The sequence below is a fragment of the Elephas maximus genome, chromosome 19, assembly GCF_024166365.1.
Source record: "Elephas maximus indicus isolate mEleMax1 chromosome 19, mEleMax1 primary haplotype, whole genome shotgun sequence".
Lineage (NCBI taxonomy): Eukaryota > Metazoa > Chordata > Mammalia > Proboscidea > Elephantidae > Elephas > Elephas maximus.
In genome coordinates, this window is record NC_064837.1 from 25338135 (window position 1) to 25363908 (window position 25774).

The 25774-nt window shown below is 45.0% G+C and overlaps 1 protein-coding gene across 3 annotated transcripts in view; it reads right to left on the bottom strand.

Moving 5' to 3' along the window:
* Positions 1–891: 891 nt before the first annotated feature.
* LOC126062437 (galectin-9-like) overlaps positions 892–25774 on the bottom strand; it is a 35387-nt gene continuing 10504 nt past the window's right edge. The window contains exons 2-11 of one of the 3 annotated variants that reach the window (XM_049859986.1): positions 11229–11320; positions 9528–9729; positions 8317–8427; positions 7260–7355; positions 5571–5606; positions 4969–5019; positions 4315–4362; positions 3745–3833; positions 3429–3591; positions 892–1662 (exon numbers count right to left, since the gene is read on the bottom strand). In XM_049859986.1, the coding sequence (XP_049715943.1) occupies positions 1516–1662; positions 3429–3591; positions 3745–3833; positions 4315–4362; positions 4969–5019; positions 5571–5606; positions 7260–7355; positions 8317–8427; positions 9528–9729; positions 11229–11320 (1035 nt within the window). In that variant the 3' untranslated portion in view covers positions 892–1515. Of the gene's footprint in view, positions 1663–3428; positions 3592–3744; positions 3834–4314; positions 4363–4968; positions 5020–5570; positions 5607–7259; positions 7359–8316; positions 8428–9527; positions 9730–11228; positions 11321–25774 lie in introns of all 3 variants that reach the window. The other 2 variants (XM_049859984.1, XM_049859987.1) reach the window with 2 other exon arrangements.

Here is a 25774-nt window from a genome sequence, read left to right on the forward strand (position 1 = left end):
AAGGCAAGGGGGAGGGAAAGTAAGCCCTTGTGATGGACTCCAGCTGGATAATATAATCACCAATGTGTCTCAGTTACCCTCTGTGTTTTTGAGTGAGAACACCTAAAACATTATCAGTAATCTCATGGACAAACATGAAAAGTTTAAATTATAATCAGGAAACCCTAGAACAGGTGTGTTAATGCTTCTTTTAATTGAGTGATGGCCTTTTGGCCCCCCTTTGATAGCTGGAAGGGGTCAGGATCTCAACTCCTTAGATAACGTTAATGAGGTTGAGCCAGCAAAGAAAAATTATGTATCCAAGCTCTGCAATAGCTTCAGCGTCCTAGAAATCCTTTTAACTGTTTATTGGTAGTAGGGATAGTATAAGGCTTAAAAAAAAAAAAAAAACTAACCTGTCACCGTCAAGTCAATTCTAACTCATGGCGGCCCTTTAGGACAGACTAGAGATTGCCCCATGGGGTTTCCAAAGAGTGGCTGGTGGATTCAGGCTGCCAATCTACTGGTTAGCAACCAAGCACTTAGCCACTGTGCTGACAGGGCTCCTCTTGATTGGCAGTAGATAATTTTAAAGTAGATAGTTTATGGCAAAACTCAAAAGGCTGGGTTTCCTCTGGTAAGCTCTGTAAGACAACTGGCTAAAAAGGGTATATGTCTCTTATATTGGTTTCAGTGTGGCGATTAAAAAGGTATATGATGGGGGGGTTGAAGTATACTTACATCATCATTTCTGGACATTCATCTCTTAGAAATACTACAGAAGATAGCTGCTGCTAGGGTGAAAACAGAACCAGCAAACAAGAAATCACACCCAGTCCTCAAAATGGCCATTTCAGATATTATCAGGTACCTCGATTTTTTTTTCCTTAATTCCCTTACACAATTCCATGCCTCTGTTCTGGTAAGCATTTTTATTTATTCCAGTGACAATGGGAAAGGTCAGGTCAGTTGGGTGGAGGTTATTGGGGCATCACCAGCGTAGGCATCCTGGAGAGGATGTAATATTGGTACAGGCTAAGGGTGTAGGCTAAAGGTCAGAGAAAGGGAGGGGCTGAAATCACCTCCCACCTGGAGTGTACTGCTGGTAACTTGGGGGTTGGGAAGGAGTCCAGTGGGGTGCTGGATGTGGTTAAGAGAAAGAGGAGGAGGGAAAGCCTGTGCGGGGAGATTGGGAAGGCTCAGGACTCTTCCACCCTGCTGATGGACTGAACGTGGGGCCTCAGCCTGCACAGAGGGCCTCCAACTGTACCCCTCTCATCGGATGGTAGGATTTGGGCAGCTGGAGCCTCAGGCACTGCTGACTGAGGAAGGCCAATCTGGCCAGCTGGGTTTCCCTTCCAGGCTGACTGCTGCCCAGAGCAGGGCCAGACAAGGCATGGTCTTCCAGAAAATCCCCAGGTCACAGGCTGGATGGAAAGGGCTGAGCTGGGGCTGGGACAGGGGTAGTGGAGTTGAATGACGAGGAGACCAGACAGGAATGCACCCCAGACCACCAGCTAAGAGCCCAGGGTCTTCTTATGCCTGCACATGGGTCAGCTGGATATCACCCGCCACTTCCAAGTTGTTGATGGCCGGCAGGTTCTTCAGGCGGTGGTTGTATTCACACAAGTGCTGGTTGTTCACGGCCACTCTGAAGCAGAGGCTTTCACACAATATCTGCACCTGGGCAGAGAGGCCACAACATTTGCATTACACTTGGAAAGTCCTCAAACAAAATGCAGGCTTGTGTCTCCCTCCCTCCTTCCCTCCCTTAATATTTCCTTCCTCAAATATTGTTAACCCCACATCCAGCATTCTAGCTATACTGAATCATTTGCTATTCTAGTCATGTCATGTCATGCCATGCCATGCCATGTCATGTCATGTCATGTCATGTCATGTCATGTGCTCTCCTTCTTCCATACTTTCCCATATGCTGTTCCCTCTCCTTAGAATACCCTTCCACCTCTTCTCTCACCCCAATACACCTTCCCTACAGGAATAACTGCTAATCACCCTTCAGGAGTCAACCCTTTCCGGCAAGCCTTCCCTACCTTTCTCTACCTCCTGAACCCCTCCTAGTTGGAACTGAGGGCCTCCACAGACTTCCCCTACACCAACACTCTTGATGGCTCAAGGTTGTTTCCCTCTCCCTAACTGACCCCTGAGCCAGTAAGAGCAGAAACTCTGGCTTGTATCCCTATACGCAGCATGTAGAAGTGCTCTGCACCTGGACTCGTAACTTGTCTTTTCTACCCCAATACATTCTCCATGAGGCAGACAGAGCGAGTCTGTTAAAACCTCATCATCCCCTCCGCCATAGCTTATATCCCACACATTATGTGTCCTCAGCATGTTACAACTATTATCTCTTTGAATTCTTACAACTCTATGGGATCGAGATTATTATTGTCCTGGTTTTGCAGATGAGGAAACTGAGGCACAGAGCAGTTAAGGTCACACAACTATCTATAAATCAGAATATATTCTCCCTGGTCTACAACCTCTCAACTGGAACCTCCCAGTGTATTAAAATTCAAACTCCTTTCTATGCCCTCAAGGCCCTACACCAGTCATTTCCAACTCTGGTTGCAGAGTATTAGGGCATATTTTACAAATACAGTTGCCCAGGCTCACCACCTCAATTGTTTTAAGCCCCCTGCTCATCTCAATGTGTAGTCAGGGTTGAGAAAGCCTGCTGTCTGCAACCTGAGCCTCTAGCCTCCTCACCTCACATCTCTGCCCTCGCTCTACCCCGAAGCCCCTTTCTTGACAGGCCACAGGCATGGTTCCCAACATTTGCACTAGCTGTTCTCCACGCCCACCTGGAATGCTTTCCTCACAGGTCCTTGATTGGCTGGCTTCTTCCCTCTCAGGCAGGGTGGCCCTGCCTCAGGGCTCACAGCATCCCATTGCTCTATTGCTTTCTGCATAGCAGCTGTCCTACCTACAGTTATCTTGTTCAGCATTTGTTTCCTTGTTCCTCCCCCACTGAGACTGTGGATGCAGGACCTTGTCTGTCTTCTTCCTGGCTGTGTCCTCAGCACCTAGGGTGCTTCCTACAAGGAGTGGCCCTCCATAAAACAGTTGATAAATGCATTTGTTGAATGAATAAGTGAGTGAATGAATGATGCTTCAATTTCAGGTTCCATATGGCACTAATTGGCTTTGGGACTGCAGACAAATAACTTGCATTTGTGAGTTTGTTTCGTCATCTGTAAAAATCAGATGGCAACACCTACCTCTTGTGGGACAACAATAATAATAAAATTAATAATATCAATAACACTTGAATAATAATTTTTTGGATACTTTGCCTTCTTCTAGGCCCAGCCTCACCTCAGAAGCTTCAGCCTCCATCCCATTCAATGTGTCCCCAGGCCCCCTCCACTCCAACCCTCTCTGCATCCCGTGCCAGTGCCTCTGAGCTCCAGGCTTCAGTCCCTTACCAAGAAGTTCTGGCCGCGGTTGAAGGGCATTTTCCCAGGCAGCCAGCGTTCCTCAGATCCCCAAGAACCGTTGATCTGGGTGTTGCGGACCACAGTGTTCTCGTTGAAGCGGGGGTTCAGGTGAAAGGCGATGTCACTCCCAGAGCGCAGGTTAATGTGAAACCTGTGGGTGAACAGCTCACATCAAACACCTTTGCCCACTGAGCCCTGGGTCCCAGTCCTTCTCTTCCTCCTCAGCACACCCTGGGGCAAGAGAGTGGCCAGAATGGCCTTGGGTTTTTCTCTCATTCCTGAGATCCCTGAGGCCCCTACTTACCTCTGGGCATTGGGCAGGATGGTGCCCGACACAATGATGGACTTGGATGGGTACAGCCCACCGGGGATGGCAGTGAAGTAAGGCACCAGCTGTGGGAGGAGGGGACAGGTCAGTCAGCAGCAGCCAGGGCCACCACTGGCCACTGCAAGAGGGGAATTTTATACAGATTTCCATGAATGTGGGCTGTCCACTGAGCTTGGCAGCAGTGCCTGTGAGTAATATAGTTTAGAGAAAGCACCCCATGATATCATTATTCATCTAGCAAACATCAAAGGGAAACTTTCCAGCAGTCTTCAAATTAATGTACTTAATTCATCAGAAAGGAACTTTGGTCAGGCACATAAAGACACTTGGGCTGAAAAGGGAAGGCCACATGATTTGATCATGTTGAAGAGATTGTTTTAAAGTCTCTATCAAGTCTCCTTTCAACAGTCTTCTGATGTACTTGGCTGTTTATAGGAACTTCAGCCTTGAATTTGGTGAGGCCTAGGTTCTTTCCCACGCTGCTTCTCATATCCCACTGTGCCCAGCTCAAGCAAAGCCTCCATCCCTCCCCAAGAAACCACTTACATAAGTTGGACTGGGACTGGAGTACACCATAGGTGGGATTGTAGGATTCTGTTGAAAAGAGATCAGGCAATTCAACGAGGTTGTGCACACACGCACAGGCACCTGCACACTTGAACAGGCATGCTCCAATGTGAGGCTGAGGTCAGGAGGCTTCCACCCCCTTGGGCTGTCCCACTCACCTGCCTTCTCATGGCAGCCTTCATGAAGTTTCTATTTAAGTCCCTGGACCCCATCAAGGTCACCTGCCCCTCAAGCCCTCCCAGGTAGCCCCACTATTCCCCATTGATTTGCACAAGCAAGAAGAGAATAAGAGGAGGCTAAGCCTGTGATCATAGTGACATCCTGGGGCTTTTCTTCAGGATATACAGCCTCAGGACCTCATGTCCAGTAGCTGGGGCCACTGTATTCCCATTTCCCTACTGGTTCCTAGAGGATCTGCTGTTTTGACCACTGGGTAAGTCCAGCCCACCCCAGAATCTTTGCTATTCCAAGAAGAGTCTTAGCAGCACATCCCCAGAGCAGCAGGCCCAGCCCCAAATGTTCCCATCTTCCTTGCTTAACCGTTTTCTTCTGACTCTAGGTCTCTGGGGAATTCAGTCCTCGGTTGAGAAGGAAACAATGGAGCTGTGAGCTGACTAAAATCTTCGGACTTACAGGGAATACCCATCCAGGGGTGCTGTGCATTGTGTGAATGATTGTTTGACCCTGGAAGAAAGAAATTAGTGTCTTAACAAGCTCTCACCACCACCTACCACCAGAGGACACCTCTGAGATGAATTAACATTGCATCTATTTCCAACCCACTGCCTGGCCAGACCCCCAAAATGGGCAGGCAGAGGTGTTTCTTCTTTCAAGGGAATAGGGCAGGGGCACAAGGTTAAAGTTCTTGGAGAAGAAATAGGCTACACTTGTGGCCTGTAGACCATTTTCTCAGGGAAATTTCTCTCAGGGTAGGCTCACTTAATAGGAAGAAGAACTGAATTTCGGGCCTCAGTCTTCTGTGGCTGCCAGCAGAAGGGAAGAAGCTTGAGCAAATTCCTCATCTTGTTGGTTCCGCATTCATCAGGGCCAGCGAACCCCACACTGCCACCTCCCACACTTCCCGTCCCCAGCACCACCACAAAAGCCAGGCAGATGGTCAAGGGGTCTGGCCTTGGCTCCCTTCCCTCCCAATGAAGGAAATCCAGGGCCTGGTCCTGCCTTCTCCATTTAACCCACAAAAAGAAGAGAAACTGAAGAGAGAGCAAGAGACTTACAATGGGAGCCGAGTTGACAGACCAAATGTCTGGAGGCTGGAAGGGATGAGAAAATCAAAATGGTGGTTATTGTTGGCACTTCATGAAGATGAGAGATGATGGCTGAATTCCAGGGTAGGTTCTCATGGTAAGAAATGCCTCTCCAGACTCACATTCACTCCCTTCCTGCTCTCAAGCCTTCCTGAACCTCTGGCACCCAGATTCTCACCCATCATCCCAGGTACACTTAATGGTTATGGAACCAGATGAGCAAGGGTCTGGGTTGAAGAAGGTGGAATATTCCTACTGGCTCCCCCAGAGAGAGAAATACGTGTTTGATATAGACCATATTGCCTCCATTAGCTCCAGAGGAAAACCATGTCATATTTCACCCAAGAGATGGGAAGTGGTATTTACTGAAGGCCTACTGCATGCCAAGCTCTGGGCTTCCATGCTTTGCTAGTGAGGTAACCAGGTTCAGAAAGATTAAGCAACTTGCCCACGCTCACCCAGGTTGCAAGTAGTAAAATCTAACATGGTACCTAGTTCTCTCTGATTGTATCCACCACAACTTTTATCCATCCTCACCAGGAAGGGCCAAAGTTAGGCTGCCCCTTAAAGGTTCCCTGGAGCTTCACCAGTCCTGAAGTCAGCATGGCAAGAGGCAGGTGCCTCATCTGTACCATGATGGGGCACAGGAAGGCTGGGTAAATAGAACCTCTGTCCCCTCACCCCCCACTGCTTAGGTGGCCAAAGGAAGGGTGGGCCCTGCTCCCTTTCCTGTCCTGGATCCTGCCCCCACCCAACAGACTATTCTTGTCCTGGCTGGTCTCCCATTCCATCTGTCCTGCATGTGCAAACCACACTCCACATTCATTTATTGAGTCCTAGTGCACACCTGGCACTGTGCAAAGTGCTGGGGATACAAAAATTAAAAAGTCACCATCCCAGCCCTCAAATGGCTCATGGGCATAGGAAAGGTGAGGGTGGAGTGCTGGGAACAAACAGGTAAACACAATAACAGTGCAACGTGGTGACCAGCACAGATATGCATAAAGTCCATGGGAACACAGAGGGGCATATCCAACAATTACGTGGGCAGGGAAACCTCTGCAAAGAAGCGACATCTAGACAGAGCACTGGAGGGATTAGGAGCCTGCTGGAAGGTTGAGGTTGGCAAAGAGTGTTTTTGGCACTGGGGACAACATGTGCAAAAGCATGACACCAGAGAGGGCTTGTGAACAGCAGAGGCTGGGTGGGGCTGTGAGGTGAGTTGGGGCAATATTGGGGAAAATTCTGTATGTCCTGCTGGGGAGTTTGGGCTGTATTTGGAAGGCTTGGAAGTACTAAGATTTTTAAGCAGAGATGGGATGCGATCAGATTTGCTTCTAGAAGGTCACTGAGGCAGTGGATACATGTTAGGCAGGACCATGGTCATCTTGACCAAGGATCACAGCAGCCTGAACCAAGGCTGTGGCCTTGCACAGGGAGAGGAGTTGGCCCACTGGAGAGATATTAAGGAGGAAGTGGGAGGAGTCAAGGACACTTCCTCATCCCCAGGTCTAGGTCCTGGTGGTTGAAGATGGGGAAGTCCTGGGGTGGGTATGATGGAGCCTGTAGGTCCTAGTGGTCCGTGGTTGGAACCTGCCCCTCAGACCTGCTGTCCCTCCCTGCCACCGCTCAGCCTCCAGGCCTCTGAGCCTCACTCACTTTTGGTCTGCGCCCCTTGGGCTTGGGGGGGAGACGGGCAGGCTGCGAGAAGTGCACTGTGGAGAAGACGGGCTGGACAGGGGCAGCACCACTGTTCTGCTAAAACAAGAAATCAGCACAGGGGGAAAACAAGCATTAGTACAGCCACGGAAGAGTGGAGAGACAGTGGCAGGGGCAAAAGGGAGCAAGCCAGGCAGGCAGGGGAGTGCAGAGGCCGGTGGAGAGAAAGAGAGAGACAAGACCAGGCTCCAGCGAGTACAACAGGGTGTCATTCTCTCCCTCTCCCTCTCCCACCCCACGGGGGAGAGAGTGTGTAGGGAAGAAATAGGAGAGATGAGGACCAAAGGGAGAGGAACCCATATGTGTTGCAGGCCTACCATGTGCTTCACTCATCCCAGGCTAGCCCACACAAAGGCCAATGGTGGTGCCAGCAACCCCAATCCAGCTTCAAGAATGTGAGCCCAATATACCTCAATTGTGGTACCTCCCGGCCTTTTAGATGTGGCCAAAGCATTCAAAATATTTGAAACATGAGAGGGTCAAATTATCCGTTGTGAGGCCCCTGGAGGACATTTGGTGACCTCTGACATATATTTCCTCACACAACATACCATGGAATGGCAATGTTTATGCTCATTCTACAGATGAGGAAACTGAGGCTGGGAGAGGCAAAGTCACTCATCTAAGAGCCCACAACCAATAAGAATGGCCAAGCTGGGAATTCGAACTGGATTAAATCTGATTTCCCAGCCTCGGCTCTTTCTGGGCTCACATTGCCTCCTAACCGGGGTGGAAATGGAGAGCAACAGACAGCCAAGTAGCTGAGGAGTCTGTGAGACTAAGGTGCTCCAGACAGAGATAGTGACACATGAAGCTCATGATGACAGAGGTGAAGGGGAAGACAGACACCAGGACTTGGAGCCAGAGGTGTGTCCCCAAAGTCACCAGGGTAGGAGATTAGACTGGTACCTTTAGGCCCACCCAACAGGACCTAGGCACAGACAGTCTAGGCCCTGTGCCCCAGCCCCCGGGACGGGTGCCAGGTGGACAGTCTGACCTGGAACTCGATGGAGTATAGCCGCAGAGCACCTTGGACCGAAATGGTGTCCACGCGGTGGAAGGGCACGCGATGTGAGTACTGCAGGAAATGGCTCCCGTTCACTGCCACCTGCCAAAACACCAAAAAACCAAACCCAGTGCCAAGGGAGTGCATATTCCAGGAGAGGAATCCCACCCCAGGTGGAGGAACACATGTGAGCCTCGTGGCCACTGTTTCTTGAAATTCAGCCCCAGGTATGCTTTTCACATCCATCCTGTGCCAGTTAGAGGCATATGTATGGGATCCAAAGCACATCCAAACCCAATCTCTACTTGGCTTTAACTTAGTTCTTACGGTATGCTTGTTGACTTATTGCAGTAGGGTTGTCTTCCTAATCATAGTTCACCTGGGGTGTTACTTACCTGTGCGCCACCAGTAGGAATGTACACTGGGGAGAAGGGGAGAGGCAACCCCAGCTTTTACATTGAGTGGGTGGGTGTGTCCTTGTTCATATAGACAAGCATAGACCCAGATGTACTCTCTCCCACCCAACTCCCCAGGTTGAGAGACACTATTCACAGAAGTAATTTGCAATAGCTTAAAAAACTAAGCAATTAGTGGAACCTAGATAAAGGCTGGTACAATGTTGCAGAAAACTAGACGTTATCACAGTCCTGAAGTAGAGGAAGGGCTATGGCAGAGAAGCAGAGTTAACTTGGACTTCACAGGCAGATGCCTGGGTGACGCAAACAGTTAATGAACATGCTTGGCTGCTAATTAAAAGGCAGGCGGTTCAGGTCCACCCAGAGGTGCCTCACAAGAAAGGCTTGGTGGTCCACTTCTAAAAAAACCAGGCAACTGCGCTATGGAGCACAGGTCTACTCTGACACGTGTGATGTTTCCGTGAGTCAGAGTCCACACGACAGCAACTGTTTATTTTTTTTAAAGACACAAGGTCAAAAAGCAGCACGTGACATATCTAGTTCTGATCTTCTGAGTAAAAGAAGCAACAGGTGCACTTGTTGACGCAGATGAAGGTGTGTGAGGAGACTGTGCAGTCATTGGTAAGGACGTCACAAGACAATGGTCCTGTTTTTAGAGAAGGGTTTTGCTACCACCTGATCCCAATGGATGTGATTAGTTAAAGGCCACGCCCTCAGTGTGATGGGGCTGGAGGGGCTGGGAGCTTGGGGATGGGGCCCAGGAGAAATAGGGGGGTTCCTGCTCACCTTGAAATCCGGGCTCTGCACCAGGACACAGATCTCAAAGGGCTGCCCCTTCTGGAAAGGCATTTGCATCTTCCTCTCCTCGGGCCCCCAGGATCCTTTCTGCTTTGTATTGCAGACCACATACCCACCTTCTTCAAACCGAGGGTTGAAGTGGAAGGCAATGTCCTTTTCATCGCTACCAGTCTGAAAGTTCACGGAAAACCTAGGCCAAGGGAAATCAAATAGTCTTCTGTAGCACCGTTTATTGCCAGTGGTGTTAACAGGAAGTCCTCAGTGCCTTTGATCTACGTTTGTCTAGGAACTTGCATACAAACTGTGTGGCAGAGACTAATTCGTTGGCATCATTTTTGTTCACCTAATTTGGATTTGGTGTTTTTTTGTGTCATTATTGCATTTCACCCTTACAGCATTATCTTCTAGAAATAAAAAGAAAATGGGTAAAGAAAAATGTTGACACTAGCACCCAGAAGCATAGGTCTTAGATATTAACTACAAATTTATATGAAAAATGGAAGTTGTTAAGCATGGTCAGTTGGGAAGGAAAAGAACGAAATTAAAGAACATGTAAATGGATGGGGATGTACATATAAAGATCTTGTCTAAAAGGTGAGGCATAGAATGAATATTAGCTCTCTGGGCATGACAACTTATAATATGAGCATCTTTCCCATACTGGATGTTGGGATTTCTGTCAGGAACATGTGAGGTGTGGAAGTAGAACTCCTAAAGCCAGGTGGGCCTAGACTCAGGCCCCCACTCTGCACTGTTGGTCATTTGGGATGACCACGGAACCACACTGCTCTCAAGTTACTGCGTCCAGGAGAGGGCATGACTCTCTTCCTACCGGCTCATGGTAGTGCAAAGAGTTAACACATTTGGCTGCTAATGAAAGTTTGGTGGCTCAAGTCTACCCAGAGGGACCTCAGAAGAAAGGCCTGGCCATCTACTTCCAAAAAGTCAGCCACTGAGAACCCTATGGCGCACAGTTCTACTCTGACGCACATGGGGTCACCATGAGCTGGGGTCGACTTGACAACAACTGGTGTCCCTCTTCCTGCAGAGTGACTGAGTGGTGTTCAGGGAGCTCCCAACACAAGTACCTGTTGAATTGTGTCCCCCTAACCCTTATACCTGCGAATGTGACCTTGTTCGGAAATAGAGTCTTTGAAAATGTTATCAGTTAACATGAGGTCCTATTGAAGTAAGGATGGGTCCTAACCCAATCTGAGCTGTGTACTTAAAAAGAGAAGACTGACACAGAGAGACAGGCAGGGCAAAGACTTTGAAACTAAAACATACCAAATTACTTTTGGTAGAAACTTTAAATATTTTCACATCAGCAGAATGAGGGTTCCAAAGTAGAAGAGAACCGTTACGGGAAATGAAGCAAGTTAAACTTTCGCAACTCTGGGTCATAGTCTGTAAAGTTCAAGCCTGTAACATAATTATCTGCCTCTGCAGGGGTCTACTTCCTTCCTTAAATTTGGTGCTCCTTGCAGGCCCAGGGTCCCAGGGGCCTGTTAGCCCTGGAGTCTATGGGAGTACTGCCCTCAGGTGGTGGGTGCTGTGGAGGAGGTCACATCTGCATTGCAGGAGCCAGGTGAGGGCACAGCAGGGAGGTTGTTGGTTGAACGGACCAGGGCTGACAGGCTCCATGGTTTGCTAAGGGACAGGCTGGAGAGAAACATCTGTGCCAGGTACCTGGATCCACTGGAGGAAAGAACGGCCCCCTTGATGATGATCTGAAGTCCATCCTGGAGGCCCCCTAGGATTGTCCCCTGGAAAGGGACGCTCTGCAGGGAGGAAAAGGTGGAGACCAGTCAGTCTGTCTGCTGCTCTATTGGCTCTCTGTCAGCACTTGCTAACGGCTGCCTGTGTGTGTCAGGGGCCGTGCTGGGGGCAGAGAGTGTGGCTGTGAACTAGGCAGATTAAGTCTCTCAGCCTTATAGATCTTCTGACTGTGTGAGGAGGTGGACACCAGTTGATCTAATTACACAACATTCTGTGACTGTGATAAGTTTACTGTGGGTTCTGAGAGGATGTGAGGGGGGCTGACCTCCCTTGAAGGTGGGAGAGGAAGTCACAGCAAGCCGAGCCCACTTAGAGTTCACCAGCAGGAGGGCTGTGGAGGCATGGGAAGTAGCAAGTACATGGGCCCTGACTGAGATGGGAAGGAACCAGTGTAGCAATGGGGGCTGCAGCACCCTAGGCCAAGCTCCCAGCAAAGGCCCTAGGGCCCTACCCAGGAACCCAAGAGGTCCAAAGGATCAAAGGGTCCCATCAACCTATTCTGGAGGGTAACCCTTCTGCTCTCCTAAGAAGGATAAGAAGGCATTCCCATTGCCCCAATGGACAATGGTGACCATGACCTTTGCCCTCCCAGCCATCTCTGGCAGTGCCGCTTCCCCAGCCCTTTGTGCCATGGGGCCACCCGTTCTCTACTCCTGCCCCTAGGTTCCCCATTTATGATGGTTAAGGTTATGTGTCACTTTGGCTAGGCCATGATTCTCAGTGGCTTGGCAGGTACTATATAATCACCCTCCATTTTGTGATCTGATGTGAGCAGCCAATCAGTTGAAATGAAAGTTTCCTTGGGAGTGTGGCCTGCATGGAACATATATGGATGTTCTGGCAAAACTCACCCTCTCTGATCCTGCATCTGACTCATCATCCTCTGAACTCTGGTTCTTGGGACATGAGCCAGCAGCCTGCCACCTGACCTGCAGATTTTAGATTCCCCAGCTTCCGAAGCCCTGTAAGCCAGCAGCCTGCCGTCTGACCTACCAGTTTTGGGTTCATCAGCACCTGCAATCAGTGAGTTAAGAGAAGCCTTCAGCCTGGCCCCTGACCCACAGATTTGGGAATTGCCAGCCTCCACAACTACTTGATATATTTCCTTGAAATAAATCTCACTCTCTGTATTTAATACATATATATACTTGACTGGTTTTGCCTCTCTAGGGAACACAGCCTAAGACACCATCCCTTCCCTCAGGCCCTCAGTGGCCTCCGAAGCCCCGGTGTGGTATCTTCATTTGTCCTAGGTTCCACTGGCAACCACTTTATCAAATTCTGTCCTGTGGGCCTCTCCATGGGAGCAGCGGCTGTGGTGAGGTACACATCTGTTATAGAGTCAGGCATACTCCGAGTCTGAATCCCAGCTCTGCTGCTTATAATCTGAGTAGCCTTGGGCAGTCAATTTAACATCTCTTTGCCTCAGTTTTCTCAACTGTAAATTAGGGACAAGCATGGTCCTACTTCATAGGATTCTTGCGATGACTCAGTGAGAAAAGTCTGCAGAACAGCCTGGCACATAGTAGGGTCCTCTCCTCCTCCACCCCCTTGGACTCTATGAGCAAAATTCCCAAACTGGCTATTCCCAACTTTCAAACTTTATCTCCGGGACACCTTTTATTCAATGTGGTTCTACAACCTGCATGAAAACACTGTTCTATATCTTAGCTGATTTTCACATTGTTAATTTCTTCTCTAACATCTTCTGTATGTCAATTCCCTACAAAAATTAAATAATTCCCGGAGGCAGCAGGTAATGTAAATGAGTGAGATGGCCAGATAGGACACAGTAGGGAGTGGTGTGGACTATGACAAACCATATGTCACATTTCTCATCTAACAGGGCAGCGTCCACTCAGCTTTAACCAATTGTTGCCATCCAGGCCCAGTGTTGGCAGAGCGCCAAATTTTTAAGAGAAGACGGAAATCAGAATTTTATTTTCTAGCTTCTGTGAAAAATCTTTTTAAAAGCATAGTGTAAGAATCCCTTACAGGGACACATATTGAAATACTTGCAAAGGAAATGGTGTAATATCTGAATTTGCTTCAGAATAACCCAAGGGTGGAAAGGGAAGTAGGTGGGGGTAGAGGTGACGTACTATTGGTTGTGAGCTGATAATGGTCTCAGCTGGGCGATGGGTGCGTGTTGTTTATGATACTATTCTTGCTGGGTGTTTGAGCTTTCTATCATAAGTTAAACAAACTCTGAGCAGGTGAAAGAAAACATCCTATACCCAAATTCATTGCACATTCACCCCGGTGGCCATTGCTTCCTGGCCTGTGTTTTGAGTTGTACCATGACACAGAAGCCACAGGAAACCAACCCCAGCTCAGTGCATACAGCTAGCACTGGAAAAGCCCTCAGTAATGCCGGGATTTCTCCTGTCACATTCAGACAGCCTCTGAGGTCTACAGACATTTGGGGGAGAGTTCCTTTTTTTTTTTTTTTTTGCAACTTGGGTTAAGTCTAACTGTGTTATTAAATACTTTGGTGGCCTTCAGCAAACCGCAGCTTCTCTGTGTCTCTGGGTTCTCTCTGACTTCTTCCCTGGTAACATCAGTTTTGGGGGAATAAAAAAAAAAAAACCTGATAGTGACCCTATAGGACAGAGTAGGACTCCCTCATAGGGTTTTCAAGGAGTGACTGGTGGATTCAAGCTGCCAACCTTTTGATTAGCAGCCTGAGCTCTTAACCACTCTGCCACCAGGGCTCCTCAGGGAAAGCAGAGTCAACCTAATATAAACATGGACCAGCATTGCTTAGTATGATTTCAAGGGTATCTGGAAGCCTGTCTTCCCTGAAAAATACTCCTCTCATATGTTTGTTGCAAGCTGGAATTCTCTTAAGAGAGGACAAAGCCTTTCATACCATCCTAAGAGATCATGCTTAAAGTGCAAATACGGTGAAGCAAGAGACCTTCACTTAAGCCTATTCACACTGAGGTAAAAGAACTGACAGCAGGGCTTGATGGGGTAGGGGGTACTGGGTGGGGATGGTAAGTGCATAGTAGACATTAAGCAGGTTGGAGATGAAGGAAGAAAGAACACACATCGTGGGTATGGAGTAGGACAGATTAGTCTTTAAGGTAACAATTTCTCCAAAAAACCTTTGAGACATGGCAATATGTCTTAAACAGTAATTCCCAGATTCTGAAAAACAAAATTATTTTAAAGCGAGTATAATCATGCAGTAGGGGCCCTGCTAATGCACTAGTTAAGCACTTGGTTGCTGACTGAAAGGAACCCACCAGCTGCTTCATGGGATGAGGATGTGGCAGTCTGCTTCCATAAAGATTACAGCCTGGGAAACCCTATGGGGAAGTTCTACTCTAACCTGCAGGGGCGCTATGAGTATTAACTGACTTGATGGCAATGGCTTTTGTTTTGTTCTTATATAATCATACAAACAAGATTTATTTGTTGCAACATTAAAATAGCAAAGGATTAGAAACAGCCTGAAAGTCAACCAATAGGAAAATGGTGAAATAGATTATAGTATTGCCATACGGTAGAGTCTAGGAAGCCTTAAAGACAACAGAAGAAGAGGAAGAGGGAACTCTTTGAGCACTAATGTGGACTGATGTCATTTGTATGGAAATTATGCACGGATATACTTTCCTCACCCATTTTTTACACAAATGACATCAGCACTTACTGGTGAAGATCAAAGACTATAGCCTCCAATATGGGTTACACCTCAACATAACCAAAACAAAAATCCTCAAAACTGGACCAGGAAGCAATGTCAAGATAAACAAAGAAAATTTTGGACTTGTCAAGAGTTTCATTTTACAATCGATGCCCATGAAAGCAGCAGTCAAGAAATCAAACAATGTATTGCATTGGATAAATCTGCTGCAAAAGACCTCTTTAAAGTGTTACAAAGCTAAGATGTCACCTAGAGGACTAAGGTGCACCTGACCCAAGCCATGGTATTTTCAGTCACCTCATATGCATATGAAAGGTGGACAATGACTAAGGAAGACTAAAGAAGAACTGATGCCTTTGAATTATGATGTTGGTGAAGAATACTGAATAGACTATGGACTACCAGAAGAACGAACAAATCCGTCTTGGAAGAAGTACAGCCAGAATGCTGTTTATAAACAAGGATGGAGAGACTTCATCTCACTTACTTTGGACATATTATCAGGAGGGACCTGTTCCTGAAGAAGGACATTATGCTTGGTAAAATTGAGGGATGGCAAAAGAGAGGAAGTCCCTCAACGAGATGGACTGACACAGTGGCTGCAACAAGGAACTCAAACACAGAAATGATTATGAGGATGGCACAGGCGCAGGCAGCGTTTTGTTTTGTTGTACACAGGATTGCTATGAGGCAGAACTGACTGGATGGCACCTAACAACAACAACACTATTTATGAGAATTCATTAGAATCTGATAATACTAGGTGATCCCAAGAAGGATATGGTCATCTGAATAATGACTACTCCAGAGATGTCTGCACCCTACTTCCCAGAATCTGTGAATATGTTACTTTAAGTGGTAAGAGGGACTTTGCAGATGTGATTAAATTAAGGATTTTGAGATGGGAAGATTATCCTGGATTATCCAGTTGGGCCCAATGTAATCACAGGGTCCTTGTAAGAGGGAGGCTGGGGGACTGGAGTCAGTAATAGATGTGATGACAGAAGCAAGAGGTTTCTGCTGTTTTTGAAAATTGAAGAAGGGTTCACCAGCCAAGGAATGCATGCAGCCTCTAGAAAGTACAAAAGACCAGGAAACAGATGTTCCCCTAGAACCTTCAGAAGGAACACAGCCTGGTCAACACCTTTGTTTTAGGGCTCTGACCTCCCCAATTGTAAGCGAATAAATTTATGTTGTTTAAAGCCACTAAACTTGTTACAAGAGCAATGTTGTTGTTTAGATGCCATTGAGTCGGTTCCAACTCACAGGGACCCTATGCACAACAGAACAGAACAGAACACTTTCTGTCCTGTGCCATCCTCAAAACCCTTGTTAACCTTGAGCCCATCATGGTAGCCACCTTGTCAGTCCTTCTCATTGAGGGTCCTCTTCTTTTTCCCTGACCCTCTACTTCACCAAGTATGATGTCCCTCTCTAGGGACTGCTCCCTGCTGATAACATGCCCAAAGCACGCAAGATGAAATCTTATCATCCTTACTTCTAAGAAGCATTCTGGCTGTACTTCTTCAAGACAGAATTGCTCGTCCTTCTGGCAGTCCATGGTATATTCAATATTCTTCACCAATGCCATAATTCAAAGGCATCAATTTTTCTTCAGTCTTCCTTATTCATTGTCCACCTTTCACATGCATATGAGGCAACTGAAAATACCATGGCTTGGGTCAGGCACACCTTTGCCCTCAAAGTGACATCTTTGCTTTTTAATATTTTAAAGAGGTCTTTTGCAGCAAATTTGCCCAATGCAATACATTGTTTGGTTCCTTGACTGCTGCTTCCATGGGCGTTGAGTGTGGATCCAAGTAAAATGAAATCCTTGACAACTTCAAATCTTTTCTCTGTTTACGATAATGTTGCTTATTGCCCCAGTTGTGAGGATTTTTGTTTTATGTTGAGGTGTAATCCATACTGAAGGACATAGTCTTTGATCTTCATCAGTAAGTGCTTCAAGTCCTCTTCACTTTCAGAAAGCAAGATTGTGTCATCTGCATATCACAAGTTGTTAATGAGTCTTCCCCCAATCCTGATGCCCCATTCTTCATCTAGTCCACCTTCTCAGATTAGTTGTTCAGCATACAGAATGAATAAGTATGGCGAAGGATACAACGCTGACACATATCTTTCCTGACTTTAAACCACCCAGTTTCCCCTTGTTCTGTTCAAAAGACTGCTTCTTGGTCTAAGTACAGGTTCCTCATAAGCACAATTAAGTGTTCTGGAATTCCCATTCTTCACAGTGTTATCCATAATTTGTTAAGATCCGCACAGTCAAATGCCTTTTCATAGTTAATAAAACACAGGTAAACATCATTCTGGTATTCTCTGCTTCAGTGAGGATATCCCTCGTTCCATGTCCTGAATCCAGGTTGAAGTTCTGGCAGTTCCCTGTTGATGTACGGTTGCACCACTTTTGAACGATCTTCAGCAAAATTTTACTTGTGTGTGATATTAATGATATTGCTCCAAAATTTCTGCATTCTGTTGGATCACCTTTCTTTGGAAGGGGCACAAATATGGATATCTTCCTATTGGTTGGCCAGGAAGCTGTCTTCCAAATTTCTTGGCATAGATGAGTGAGCACCTCCAGCGCTGCATAGTTTGCTTAAACATCTCAGTTGGTAGTATGTCAATTCCTGGAGCCTTGTTTTTCGACAATGCCTTCAGTGCAGCTCAGACTTCTTCCTTCAATGCTATCGATTCTTGATCATATGATACTTCCTGAAATGGGTGAACACCAACCAGTTCTTTTTGGTACAGCGACTCTGTGTATTCCTTCATTTACTTTTGATGCTTCCCACTTCATTCAATATTTTCCTCGTAGAATCCTTTGGGATTGCAACTTGAGGCTTGAATTTGTTTCTTCTGTTCTTTCAGCTTGAGAGATGGTCAGTGTGTTCTTCTCTTTTGGTTTTCTAACACCAGATCTTTGTACATTTCATTACAAGGCTTTACTCTGTCTTCTCAAGCTACTCTTTGAAATTTTCTGTTTAGCTCTTTTACTTCATCATTTCTTCCTTTTACTTTAGCTGCTCTATGTTCAAGAGTCAGTTCCAGAGTCTCTTCTGACATCCATTTTGGTCTTTCTTTCTTTCCTGTCTTTTTAATGACTTTTGCTTTCTACATGTATGATGTCCTCAATGTCATTCCACAACTCATCTGGCCTTTAGTTATTAGTGTTCAATGTATCAAATCTATTCTTGAGTTGCTCTCTAAATCCAGGCGGGATATACTAAAAGTTACATTTTGGCTCTCGTAGACTTGCTCCAATTTTCTTTAGCTTCAACTTGAACTTGAAGATGAGCAATTGATGGTCTGTTCCACAGTCGCCCCCTGGCCTTATTCTGACTGATGATACTGAACTTCTCCATCGTCTCTTTCCACAGATGTCGTCAATTTGATTCCTGTGTATTTCACCTGGCTATGTCCACAGGTATAGTCACCGTTTATGTTATTGAAAGAAAGCATTTGCAATGAGGCAGTCGCTGGTCTTGCAAAATTCTATCATGTGATCTCTGGTGTCATTTCTATCACATAGGCCATATTTTCCAACTACTGATCCCTCTTCTTTGTGTCCAACTTTTGCATTCCAATCACCAATATTTATCGATGCATCTTGATGGCATGTCTGATCAATTTCAGACTGCAGAAATTGGTAAAAACTTCAATATCCTCAGCATTAATGGGAAATTAGTACGGAGGGGCATCGGGGAACTGGAGGAAAGGTGAGCCAGGGAGAAAGACGCTTTCACAGGTCATGTTTTCACCTGTGGAATTTGGAACTGTGTGTATCGGTGTGGGAACCACACGAAGCAGTTTGGCTTCCTGTGATGCAGGAGGATGGATTTATGCACTGGATTTGTGGGCTCACAGGCCGCAGCACACCTCGCAGCTCCCTGGGTTTGTAGCTCTGATGTTGGACAAGTCGCTTAACTTCTCTGCGCCCAGTTCCCTCCACAGAGCAGCTGGATAACAGCAATGGCCTGGCAGTATTCTTGAGAGGATTAGACAAGAAACCATGTGGAAAGCTGGCCTTGAAAATGACAGCATTTGCATCAGGATAGATTAATCCCTCTGCTGGGGCAGAACTTGCTCTCTCTTTCTGGCCAAGCCTATAGGCTGGGGATTTTTTCATCCCCTCAAGAAGTCCAGATGGCAAAGTCAAGTTGAGACAGAGCCCCCATAGTGCTTATTCTTTACCTGGCTTCCTCCCCTACAGTGTTGTATTGAAAATCATTTCTTTTGCTGGGCTCCTCCCCGACCCAACCCCAGCTTGCATTTGAATCCTGCTTTTGCTTGGAGGTTGTATGTAAATCCCATTGTGCCTTGTAATATGATTAAGAATATTTGCTGAGGTAACTTGTATGAACTCCCTACTTGTAAACCCCTTTAAAGTAACTTGCCTGCCTGCCCTTGGCCCCCAGTCTTGGCAACAGCAGCTCTCACTGAAGCCTCTGCTGAGACTTCCACCACTCCACCACAGTTCCCCCCCCACCCCACGGCCCACCAAGCCAGGGCTTCTAACTGAAGTTTGCCCCGACCACACCTTGGCCCTAAGCACAGTTTGAATTTGGCACCAGAATCCCATGCATGCACAAACCAAGATTTTGGCACATGCACAGGACCTGAAGAATGGCGTCCTCAATCTGTCCTTGGACCTGAGCATCACCAACATGATTCAGCATCTGGACCCCCAAATGTGGACATGGGAGGGGTAAGGGTGGAGAGTTCAGGCACCAAACCCAGCCCCCAGGTGCCACAGGAAGTAAAAACTCCCCAACCCTCTCAGATGGGGAGCACGTGGTCTTTCACCTGCTAGGCCACACGTTGCTCCTTATTTGCACAAACAATAAATTTCCACTTTCTGTTTCCCTTGCAAACGGTGGTGTGTCATCCATCTTATTTCGATTGGCTAATAAAAAACAGGGCAAAAACCCTTGTTCGGTTACACCACTGATCCCATTTCCTTGTATAATGAAATAAATGTGTTTTTCCTGTTCTCCCACCTCAGTCTCATTTACTGGTCAATACCAGTCATGTCGAGTAAAAACCTGGAGTTTCCACCTGGTAACATTTCTGGCGAGCCAGTCAGGAGCCATCTGCTCAGTTCCTGAGGTGGATTGGAAAATAGATTGGCCCCAATGTCTGGTGCCACCAGGAGATGTCTCCTGGAGACCTTGGAGCCCAAACGATGGCTCTGGGAGAGACATGAAACACACCTGGGTTGTTTGGTAAGTGTCTAGGTAAGGCCTTAGAAGAGTCCCCAAAGTGGGAGAAATTAACTTTTGAGGGCATTAGGAATCTGAGGTTATTTGGTAAGTAACAGGGTAATTCCTAGGTAAGGCCTTAGAAGAGTCTCAAGAAGTGGGAGAAATTGGCCACTGAGGGCACAGAAGGTTCAGGTACCTGTTAAGTTGGTGCACCGAATTGTGTGAGAGTTTAAGTGTGTGTATGCAGAGAATGGGGAATGTTCAAGGAATCCTGGAATGCAGCCCACTAAGATGCATCCTTAAGAACTGGGAACAGAGACTCAGAGAGACTTGGCTCTGGCAGTATGCTTGTCCCTTTCCTACTTTTACCTCTTTAAATATATGCTCTGAGCCACTACAAGCCACAAAAATTCAGGCACAGATCGACCAGTAAAAGCCATTAGGGTGGTCACTTGCACTCATCGTGAGCATTAAAGACTCCCCTGACAGGATAAGTTGGTCAAGAGAACAGGCTAGAGCACTAGGCTGCCTGCCACCTGCAAGTAAACTCTCGCGCAATGAAGGGTACACATCGGTCTAAGCAAAACACTGTCCAAACCCCTCAGCATTCCTTGTTAGGTTTCTTTTTGTGGCTCAGAGAAAACCTGGAAAATACAGCTCTGTTTTGCCGAATTTGCAGGGGGAGGTGGCAGCTCCTGACCTGTTTTGCCAAATTCTCAGGGAGAGGTGGCAGCTGCTGACCTGTGTTATGAAATTTGCAGGAAAAAGTGGCAGCTCCAAACCTGTTTTATAAAATTTGCAGGGAGAAGTGATAGCTCCATACCTATTTTATGATATAGCTTCTCAATAAAGAATCACAATAACATTTCTCCATCTGACACTCTGGCAAGTTAATAAGTTTTATCTAAAACCCGTTATTTCTGTTGAATTAGGTTGATTTTACCAAAAATTGCTATATACACTTTAAGAAACTAGAATCCCCGTATCCTTGTTTTGTGTGGTATATTGTTCAGTGAGTTTATGTGGCCTTTCTATCTTGTTTTGTTCTGAGAGCTTGCTTCTGGCCTAGAGCTTTGTGTCTGTTTCTGCCTTGTGTCAGGTTGGAGCCTATGGCTGAGAATTGCTGTTTTTTTGTAAAGCTGTCTTAGAACCTCAGTTCTTTCCCTACCCAAGAAAAACTGCCTTCTCTCTGTCTCATGATCTAGATTTTTAGTAGCTACACTGAAGAACTTTATGTTTAAGTCAATCTTAAAAGCAAAACCTAAGTAACTTAAGCTAAATATTATATGAAATGTGTTTTATTTGAGGAAAAAATAATTTTTTCTTAAAGTAAAACTATTAGTTCCAGAGTGGGTTAAAAAAAAAAAAAAAAAACAGAGAAAGGGAGACATAGGACAAGCCTAAGAGAAAAAAAAAAAAAGCTAGCCAAGGGTTGATGGATTTGTTTACAAAATTGCTAAAGAGCTTTGGTATTTACTGGGTAGATATCCAACCCAACCCCAACCCATTGCCATCTAGTCAATTCTGACTCATAGCAACCCTATAGGATAGAGTAGAACTGCCCCAAAGAGTTTCCAAGGAGCGTCTGGTGGATTTGAACTGCCACCTTTTTGGTTAGCAGCATACTGGGTAGATAGCCTTTCAAAATGCCTTGGCCAACTTAAACATATGTAAATGAATTGGGATGACCTCCCAGCCCCCAGTCTTGCTAGCCAAGAATTTATGGATTCATTCACAAAATTGCTAAAGAGTTTTGGTATTTACTGAATAAACACGTTGCCTTCCAATACCATCCAGTCAATTCCGGCTGATAGATTCAAAATGCCTAGATCAATTTAAACATACGTAATCAGAATGGCCTAATCTTGTCTTCTACCATGAGTCAAAAATAGGGAGGGTAGGGCAATATCAAGTCTCCAAGATCATATACTTTTAGGAAGCTTACTATAGTTATCAGAAATTGGATGGATCTGAATCATAAAAGAACTGTAAACAAGTTCTCTCTATTATAGGGGAACTTTAAGAAGCCATATATATATATAAATCACAATAAGACACACCTGAAAGGGCCTGGAAAATGTTTCCAACCCTAGCCAGACGCTTAAGGTTATATCCATATCAATGAATTGGTCAGTTGAGCAGAGACTTTGTGATTTCCAAAGCCAGCTGATAAATTCTTTAAGGGCTAATATTAAAAAATATACATATATATTAGATTGGGAAAATATGAGAAATAGTAAAAGTTGAATGAAAGCTTAGAATGTTTAAAAAGGCTTTCTTCCAACAACAGTTACGTTTTAAGTATACAGGGTTAAAATAATTTCTAAGACCTTTTAGGTAACCTACTGATGTTAAATTGAGTTAATAGATATTTGTCATAATTTAAGCTTATATACTTTTGCTTTTTAAGCCACAAGAGAAAGGAGATATATATATATATAAACAGTCTGCTAATAAGTAAGTTTGTCTTTGCCATTTTAAACGGATGTATTATAAGATATGCAACAAAGACAACCTTTAAGAGGTTTATTAAAAAGAAATTTATTTGATATAGTCAAAAGTTTTATCTGACTAAAGTTTAATCGTTTAATTTATGATCTTTTTCGGAGCTTTACATTAAATAAAATATAAAACAAAGAATTGGGTTTCTTGCTGTTAAAATAACAAAATTTTCTTTGCTTTTTGAGTTAAAGTGTTAATTTATTCTTTGTGTAATCTGTCTTGAAGGCAGAGGTTTGTCCTCTCATTAGAAAAAGATCCCTGAGTTGAAAACCAAGCTTCATGGCTTTTAGGAAAAAAAAAAAGGTAAGGTTTTTTACTTTAAGACCTTTGGTTAAATAACTTAAGTATTGTTTCACAGTGGCCTGTAATAAACTCCTGACAACTCTGAAACTTCGTGAAAGCCACAAAAAACTTTTATAAAAGAAAAAAGGCTAAAAAGTTTTATTTAATAAATTATATGGAACGTGTCAAAATCAAGAGAAATGCCTGATTCTCTTTGGGTTAAAATTTATGTGTTAGTATTTTCTCTTGTGTTTTTGCCTAATATTAGACAGCAAATGAATGATATTATGTCACAATTTTATTAATATTTCTTAATTGCTAACTTGGTTGCAATTTTATCAAAGCCAAGGGTTCGGCTGGGAATTCACATCATTTACCTAGGAAGTTTTCTTTTATTACTATTCAAGGATTTAAAGATTTGATAATCTTGGTATATCCTTGCTGTATCCTGACTTGGTATATCCTGGTTTTATATCTCAAGATCATTATGTATTATATCTGAAGCTCTTTAAATATACAGTTAATGGTTATATTTAGAGAAAAGATATTTTTATCTAAAGGTTTTTTTTTTTTTAACTGATTTTATTTGGCCTTTATGTTGTAATTAATTTCTATCAGGTCTTTCACTCCCAGAAACTATAAGAGTATTATTTTTTTTTATTAACTTTTATTAAGCTTCAAGTGAACGTTTACAAATCCAATCAGTCTGTCACATATAAGTTTACATACATCTTACTCCGTACTCCCACCTGCTTTTCCCCTATTGAGTCAGCCCTTTCAGTCCCTGCTTTCGTGACAATTTTGCCAGCTTCCCTCTCTCTCTATCCTCCCATCCCCCCTCCAGACAAGAGTTGCCAACACACTCTCAAGTGTCCACCTGATATAATTAGCTCACTCCTCATCAGCATCTCTCTCCCACCCGCTGTCCAGTCCCTTTCATGTCTGATGAGTTGTCTTCGGGGATGGTTCCTGTCCTGTGCCAACAGAAGGTCTGGGGAGCATGGCCGCCAGGATTCGTCTAGTCTCAGTCAGACCATTAAGTATGGTCTTTTTATGAGAATTTGGGGTCTGCATCCCACTGATCTCCTCTTCCCTCAGGAGTTCTCTGTTGTGCTCCCTGACAGGGCAGTCATCGATTGTGGCCAGGCACCAACTAGTTCTTCTGGTCTCAGGATGATGTAGGTCTTTGGTTCATGTGGCCCTTTCTGTCTCTTGGGCTCTTAGTTGTCGTGTGGCCGCTTGTTAGCATTTCAGACCCCAGATGCCACATTTCAAAGTGGGATGCAGAATGTTTTCATAATAGAATTATTTTGCCAGTTGACTTAGAAGTCCCCTCAAACCATGTTCCCCAGACCCCCGCCCCTGCTCCGCTGACCTTTGAAGCATTCCTTTTATCCCGGAAACTTCTTTGCTTTTGGTCCAGTCCAACTGAGCTGACCTTCCATGTATTGAGTGTTGTCTTTCCCTTCACCCAAAGCAGTTCTTATCTACTGATTAATCAATAAAAAACCCTCTCCCTCCCTCCCTCCCTCCCCCCTTCGTAACCACAAAAGTATGTGTTCTTCTCAGTTTTTACTATTTCTCAAGATCTTATAATAGGGGTCTTATACAATATTTGTCCTTTTGCCTCTGACTCATTTCGCTCAGCATAATGCCTTCCAGATTCCTCCATGTTATGAAATGTTTCACAGATTCGTCACTGTTCTTTATCGATGCGTAGTATTCCATTGTGTGAATATACCACAATTTATTTACCCATTCATCCGTTGATGGACACCTTGGTTGCTTCCAGCTTTTTGCTATTGTAAACAGAGCTGCAATAAACATGGGTGTGCATATATCTGTTTGTGTGAAGGCTCTTGTATCTCTAGGGTATATTCCGAGGAGTGGGATTTCTGGGTTGTATGGTAGTTCTATTTCTAACTGTTTAAGATAACGCCAGATAGATTTCCAAAGTGGTTGTACCATTTGACATTCCCACCAGCAGTGTATAAGAGTTCCAATCTCTCCGCAGACTCTCCAACATTTATTATTTTGTGTTTTTTGGATTAATGCCAGCCTTGTTGGTGTGACATGGAATCTCATCATAGTTTTAATTTGCATTTCTCTAATGGCTAATGACCGAGAGCATTTTCTCATGTATCTGTTGGCTGCCTGAATATCTTCTTTAGTGAAATGTGTGTTCATATCCTTTGCCCACTTCTTGATTGGGTTGTTTGTCTTTTTGTGGTTGAGTTTTGACAGAATCATGTAGATTTTAGAGATCAGGCGCTGGTCTGAGATGTCATAGCTGAAAATTCTTTCCCAGTCTGTAGGTGGTCTTTTTACTCTTTTGGTGAAGTCTTTAGATGAGCATAGGTGTTTGATTTTTAGGAGCTCCCAGTTATCTGGTTTCTCTTCATCGTTTTTGGTAATGTTTTGTATTCTGTTTATGCCTTGTATTAGGGCTCCTAGGGTTGTCCCTATTTTTTCTTCCATGATCTTTATCGTTTTAGTCTTTATGTTTAGGTCTTTGATCCACTTGGAGTTAGTTTTTGTGCATGGTGTGAGGTATGGGTCCTGTTTCATTCTTTTGCAAATGGATATCCAGTTATGTCAGCACCATTTGTTAAAAAGACTATCTTTTCCCCAATTAACTGACACTGGTCCTTTGTCAAATATCAGCTGCTCATACGTGGATGGATTTATATCTGGGTTCTCAATTCTGTTCCATTGGTCTATGTGCCTGTTGTTGTACCAGTACCAGGCTGTTTTGACTACTGTGGCTGTATAATAGGTTCTGAAATCAGGTAGAG